The sequence below is a fragment of the Anser anser genome (assembly GCF_964211835.1).
Source record: "Anser anser genome assembly, chromosome: 4".
Lineage (NCBI taxonomy): Eukaryota > Metazoa > Chordata > Aves > Anseriformes > Anatidae > Anser > Anser anser.
In genome coordinates, this window is record NC_139724.1 from 7,621,077 (window position 1) to 7,627,205 (window position 6,129).

Here is a 6,129-nt window from a genome sequence, read left to right on the forward strand (position 1 = left end):
GCCCCACCTGGGCCGAGCACGCCTCACTGGGACCTAGTCCTTCCAGCTCAGCAGTCCCACTCAGTTCAGCTCGGAGGATGTCAAATATAAAATATATTACAAATATACACAAATATAAAAGAGAACTTTCCTTTCAAACATGGATGCATGTACATAAGTTTGTTACCTTTTAGGCTTGCCTTCAAGAGCCAATTCTGGATCTCTGTAAGCGAATCTGTCTGTAAAACTTTGCTCAGTTTTTCCAGCACCTGGAAGATGTATGGGATAGCTACCATGAGAGAGAAGAAGCTGAATGACAACATAATTTTTATGTATTTTAGTTTATCTCTATCTGTGTGAGTGTGCAGAGTTTTACAGCTGCCTAGCAGAGTAATTGCTAAATACAAAATTAAGCAAACGGAATCCACACTTTGAGAAAATAAGTTCATCAAATAACATCTCACACTGTCCTCAAGAGAAACAAAAATGTATAACATCACAGGGGGCCGCAGCACTTACCGCAGCACTCATGTCTTACCTTTATTTCCCGATCCAGGTAGCTTGGGATGAAATTCACGTTCTCCTGAACGTAAGGACTGTGAGTCAAGTTGGCAAACGGAGAGGAAGGCTGGGTGAGAGACTCGTGGGCTCCCTGCACAGCTGCAGGTTGTGCAGAGGTTTGGGATCGCTTTTTCAAAAGCTTTTCCAAAATAGAAAACAACACATAAAGAAAGGGCGTGACTCCATTTAAGCAGGAATTAAAGGCAATCTGAAATATGTCTAACACTGGTCCCCAACAAGGGTATACAGTAAACACATGTAAAACTGTTCTTTGACTGAATATGGCCAAAAATAGGAAATGCATAGGTTGATGGTTACAGCTTTTAACACTGTCACCAGGAATAATAACACATATGCATAGCATAATATGTAACATTGGATTTTTCCCTTTATTGTTGAAGAAAATGTGTAGAACTGTACATCATGCTTTGCTTTGAAATGTCTTTCGGAATAGCTTTTTTTTTTTTTGGAAAGATCTGGATTTTGGTATAAGAATGAAAGTGATGCTGGTTAACAGTTAATGGAAATTAGATCAGTAAGGAATTAAATCTGGGCTTCTACGTTCTGTTTGCTTTTCCGTCATGACTTTGTAGTGTGCTCCTGAGCAACTCTTCATTTCTATGTGTGCAAGCTTAAGCAGACTATTAAAAGCCTGGGAATCAGTATATTTGACAGAAGGTTTTGTTTGTAAGCTCAGAGGGGAAATGCAGAGACAAAGCAAAATGCACCCAGCAGAGTTCTTAACAACAGTTGTTTACTGTGTGGTGCTGTATGGCAGTATCTGGCCATTGTATTATTATTTTGCAGCCAAAACACAGTAAATAGTTTGAAGAACTGTGATCTAAATGTATAGGTGAACAGTAAAAGTAATACACGCTTTTTACTATCTTCAGATTGGGGACAAAAGAGCAATATTAAGACAAAAAATAAAAGAAAATAGAAAAATACATAAAATAGAAAATAAAATTTTTAAAAAAGGAAGAAAAATTATTCCTTATTTTTAGCATCTTTACTGCAAAACATCTCAGTAGTGTCCTCTGGTGTTCAGTACCAACACAGCACCATCTGCATTTCATTTTTAAGCAATCCTCCTTGTGATGCGTTGTTTATAATAGGATAGTAACTTAGCTCTCGGTTATTGTACAGTCGCAATAGAGGAGATGAGAAAGTGCCTGCAACTTGAGACTAAGGAGCCACTACAAGGAGAATCTTTTACTGGAATTTATGAACACAGCTGCAAAGCGGGATCTAAACCCCAGCATGCTGCTTCTGCAAAACAGCATCAGCAAAAGTAAAGCTGTTGGCAGTAAATAATCTAAAGATCCTTTGTGTTGAGAGGGCAGGCTTTTTCCTGTACTTGCTTGGTGTATAACATGACCATTTTTTCCCCAGCAGTCTGAGACAAAGTGAGTTTTATTGCCACCTTCATTGCATTTGACCACTTTTCTTAGTAGCAAAGTATAGTTACAGGGCAGAAGGTGATGGAGGTATAGCTTAGTCATCACCCTACCATATCCCTTCCAAGCTCTCCTCATATCCCTTTTCTGGATCTGTGTTGTCTTTGTTAGTGATCAGAGACAGTCAGTTTGCGTTACAGTGGTCAGAAGTGAGAAAGAGAACGCTTAAATGAAAAACTACAGTGTTTTTTTCCCTTACCTTTTCAGGTGAAGTAGGGTTGCTTTGGGTCCTTTTAGGAACATCTGCAAGTCCTTCTCTGTTTTCTGGAAATCAACAGGCAGAGTGTTTTATCAAGTTGAAAAATAACAGGCATAAAGTACACCTTATGCTGTATCGGGTTGGGGGGGGCATTTTTAATTACAAAAATGTGCTAGCCATATTTTAGAAGCCTGTATTTCCTTTTTTTGTTTGCTTTACTACCTCACATGGTATATTAATGCAATTATTAGCCTAACAAAGCTGAAGAAAATCCTGGAAACTGTATGTCACAGGTGCATGCTCATGGTGCTGTGTAACAACCACTGCAGAATGTTGCTCACAGATGTAATTGCTGATAATTGTGAAATTGTTAGATGGCTAATGAGCATGGGATCTTTAAAACCTATAAAGAGACAAGTGGAGTCAGCAAGGAGAAATCTTTTAAGATGTGGTGGTTAACAGAGAGAAGGGAAGAAATACTTGCCTTTTCAATGGACATTTTTTAGACTAATGGACTAATTGCCCCACGTTCCCTTTACCTGGACCCGAGCTGTTATGACACAGTGCCCTGGCTGAGACCTGGTTCCACCTTTAGCATTTCAGGTTCCCCTTCTGCTGCCGTGTAATGCAGCAGCGTGGTGCCCCCACTCACGTGTCACAAACTGTGAAGAGCCTGGCGCCCTTTGCACGACAGCCTCGAGCCTTGGAAGGTAGCTGCTGGCAAGCGAGCTCCCCGCGACGTTCCCACTTAGCACACGCTCTTGACTGGCTTCTCGCTTGGGGATGGCTGTTCCGTCAGCATGTGCTTGTTCTTGTAAAACGCTGTTTCTTACAATGCAGACTGGAACATTATTTAAGCCTGTCCAAAAAATAATAATAATAAAAATAAATATATTATAATAATATAGGGCTTGTGGAGTGACTCAAAGGGAATTTCAGAAATCTGGAAAGCCTGACAGGAAAAATTGCTACTCAGCTGCAAGAAAATTTGCAAATACAGTATGACTTCGTTACTGCGTTAGGTCCGTGATTGGCCCCTCACAATCTGCCGCTAGACCAGAAGCATGTTAGGAACAGAGCTAGTAGCACATGCAAAAAAAATAAAAAAAATAAAATAAAGGATACTTTCTGCCATCTGAGAATGAGCCTGTAGCCAGCATTACAGAGACAGAAACAGCCGAGCTTGCTGTGTACTCTTTCATGTGTCAAGCGAGATTGCCCTTATATTTTTCTCATTTAAAACAAATTTTAAAAACAACCATTAGTTTTATCATTGGTCCAACTGAATTTAGCATGGAGAAAAAGCAGTTCTATTAAGTAGCTGATGAGGATTTTCAGAACCTCAGTTATATTAAGTATTTGACATAAGACCAAGCTGAAGCAGAAAATAATTACAGCTAAACATTACTCTGCTGAGACTACAAAATTATCCACCAAATTAAAGTTCATTTGGCTGAGATGTATAAGAGTTTGGTCTTTGCTGACTGTTGTCAGCTTGTCTTTTTTGCCAGGTTCTAGGATGAGAGAGAGAGAGAAAGAGAAATACATTCTATATTTCTGTATATTTTATATTCTTATTTATCTAGATTTCTGTATGTACGTGTACAGAGAGAGACACAAAATTTTAGACATTATAATCTGGGTGGTCAATGTGAAAGAAGTCTTGTTTTGTTCCTTCAAAGGTATCCATTCTGAATTGAAGGCTGAAAGTAATTCAGCCTTTTCAGAGCTAGTTTGGTTTACATCACCCTTCATACCTTATTACAAAAGTTATATCACAGACTCATCGACTAGCAATACAAATCCTGTAGCAATATCTGCTCATCCTAATAGTTCTCGAGGAACTCAGTAGAGATTGTTTCCCCATCATGAGCTTTATTTACCTTCTGCAATGTAAATCTGGCCATGCATTAACAATTTTATTTCAGCCACTGACAGAAAGATGCCTTTGTACAAACTTACGGGTGCAGCTTTAGAAACAGAAGCTCATCCCTAGAAGTGTTATTTCTTTTGCTGATGCAAACGGTACGCTGATTTGACTGTCTTCCTTTCAGGTGTAGAAATAGTAATCATTGTTAGCATGCAATAAAGCAGCACAGTGTTTTTAGAGCACCAGGTTAGTATGAAATACTACATTGCATAATATATTGCCCCTGGAAAGGTATCACAATTATATGGTGAGAGTGAAATAGATTAAAAAAAAAAAAAAAAAAGAAAGAAAATGTCTCTGTAAGCAGAGTCTCTGCCACTTGGCATACACTTAGATATAGAAGGAAAAAGAAAGAAATTATTTTAGCTGAAACAAAATCTCAGACAGTTGTCTTAGTGAAATAGTTACTGGTAAAGATTTCAGCATTGCTAACCTTTACATTGTCAGCCTGAGATTGTTCGCTGCTGAAAAATGGGTAAAGATGCTTAGTGGAATGAAATGAAGGTAATGACTTTGCGTGTGCATAGTGGAGAGTGTTTAGGGTAGGTTGTCAGCAACAAATTTATACTGAAACGGGTTTTAAGAGAACTTTTCAGTGTTTACTTCTGAGTGAGCTTCACTCAGAGCGAAGCTTAGTGCTTCGCTCTCTCCAATGAATGCCATGCTATCGCGCAGGGGCACTGCATGTCCATATTGCCCCCTTGAGGTCTCAGTATTTTGGCCATGACTGATCGTGATTCTGAAAGCGGGATCTCTTACTGAGTGAAATTCACTCATGCTGGTGAAATGCTTCTCTTAGATACAGGAAAGGGGAGCATGGGGTGTTTTTTGAATAAAACTGCATTACGCTCGCGTTTCTCTATGTGCTTGCCAGGGCAGGCATGCAGACTATCCGTGTGGTCCCGAACAACTCTCACCTGGGATGTGGCAGACCATCCGAGGGTGGGGGATGTTCCTGGAGAAGTAGTACTTTCCCCCCGCGCAGCTGGAGTCCGAGTAACGGCGGTGGTTCCGTGGCACGCTGTGGTTGAGCTCGGGTTCACACCCCAACCTGAGGATGGCATTCATCGTGTGACCGTCCTTGTTCTCCTGCAGAGCGTCTTCCTGCAGGGCAGGCTGGCTCTTCTGCTCTCCAGCTGAGGCCAAATGCTGGAGGTGAAGTAAAGAATAGGAATTGACATTGAATTTTCCGCTACTTTTCTGTCTATTTCTATTTCTCTTTTAAGCACTTTATCTCTTATTTTTACCTCTTCCATAAGCATTTTGGAGAAGCTGTAAGCACAGGGCGGTGCCCACTGCTCCGTACCTAGGTAGTTACCTCAGCCAACTACCAGTTACATCAGCTCAACCACTGCTTGTGGTCCCTTTAGAGCTGCCTTTATTTCCCTGCTGTTTCTGCTCAGGATCTCAGCTGCCCAATGCCATGTGTATTCTGAGATGTCTTTTTGTAGAAATAGATACATGGGAGTCGAGGGAGAAGATTGCTTTCTGATTGTGGAGAGAAGTGCAGGGAAAAGTAGTGACAGCAGAGGAAATGTCTGGGCCTTTTGGATTTCCATCGTTACTAAAGGTTGTGCATCCAGAGAGGAGGTCCTGTGTCTCTTAATACTTGGTGTCTGCTCTAGATTTTATTCTTAGATGTTGAATAATAGACTTGTAGCCATTATTACTGTTACCTTGACTATTTATTCCTTCCATGCAGTAGAAATCACAGATGTTCACACTGTTCTTTGCCTCTGACACCTTTGTCAGGATACTCAGTACCATAGCCTTGAAGGCTGGGGCCATTCTAAGAATGGTGGTTTATTTAAGGCATCTTGCAAAGCTCACACAGCAGGTTTGTCTAATCTATTTTGTGATGGTCTGGAATCAAGTTAATCAAGAAATTAAACTGTAGGTCCCCTGGCAGTAAGAGTCTGCACAGGCTGAGAATGGAGTAAGTGTTCATCAGTTACCTGTTAGGGTCAGGAAGCAGTGTGTGTTTGTTGTTAGTATTTTAAGGA

The 6,129-nt window shown here is 40.5% G+C and overlaps 1 protein-coding gene across 1 annotated transcript; it reads right to left on the minus strand.

Moving 5' to 3' along the window:
- Positions 1-216: 216 nt before the first annotated feature.
- On the minus strand, positions 217-5,211 carry LOC310899443 (uncharacterized protein). The gene is made up of 2 exons (XM_083835795.1): positions 5,044-5,211; positions 217-765 (listed from the first exon to the last, which is right to left on the minus strand). The coding sequence occupies exons 1-2, from the start codon at positions 5,192-5,194 to the stop codon at positions 476-478; spliced, it is 441 nt and encodes a 146-aa protein (XP_083691921.1). The 5' UTR covers positions 5,195-5,211; the 3' UTR covers positions 217-475.
- Positions 5,212-6,129: the final 918 nt, after the last annotated feature.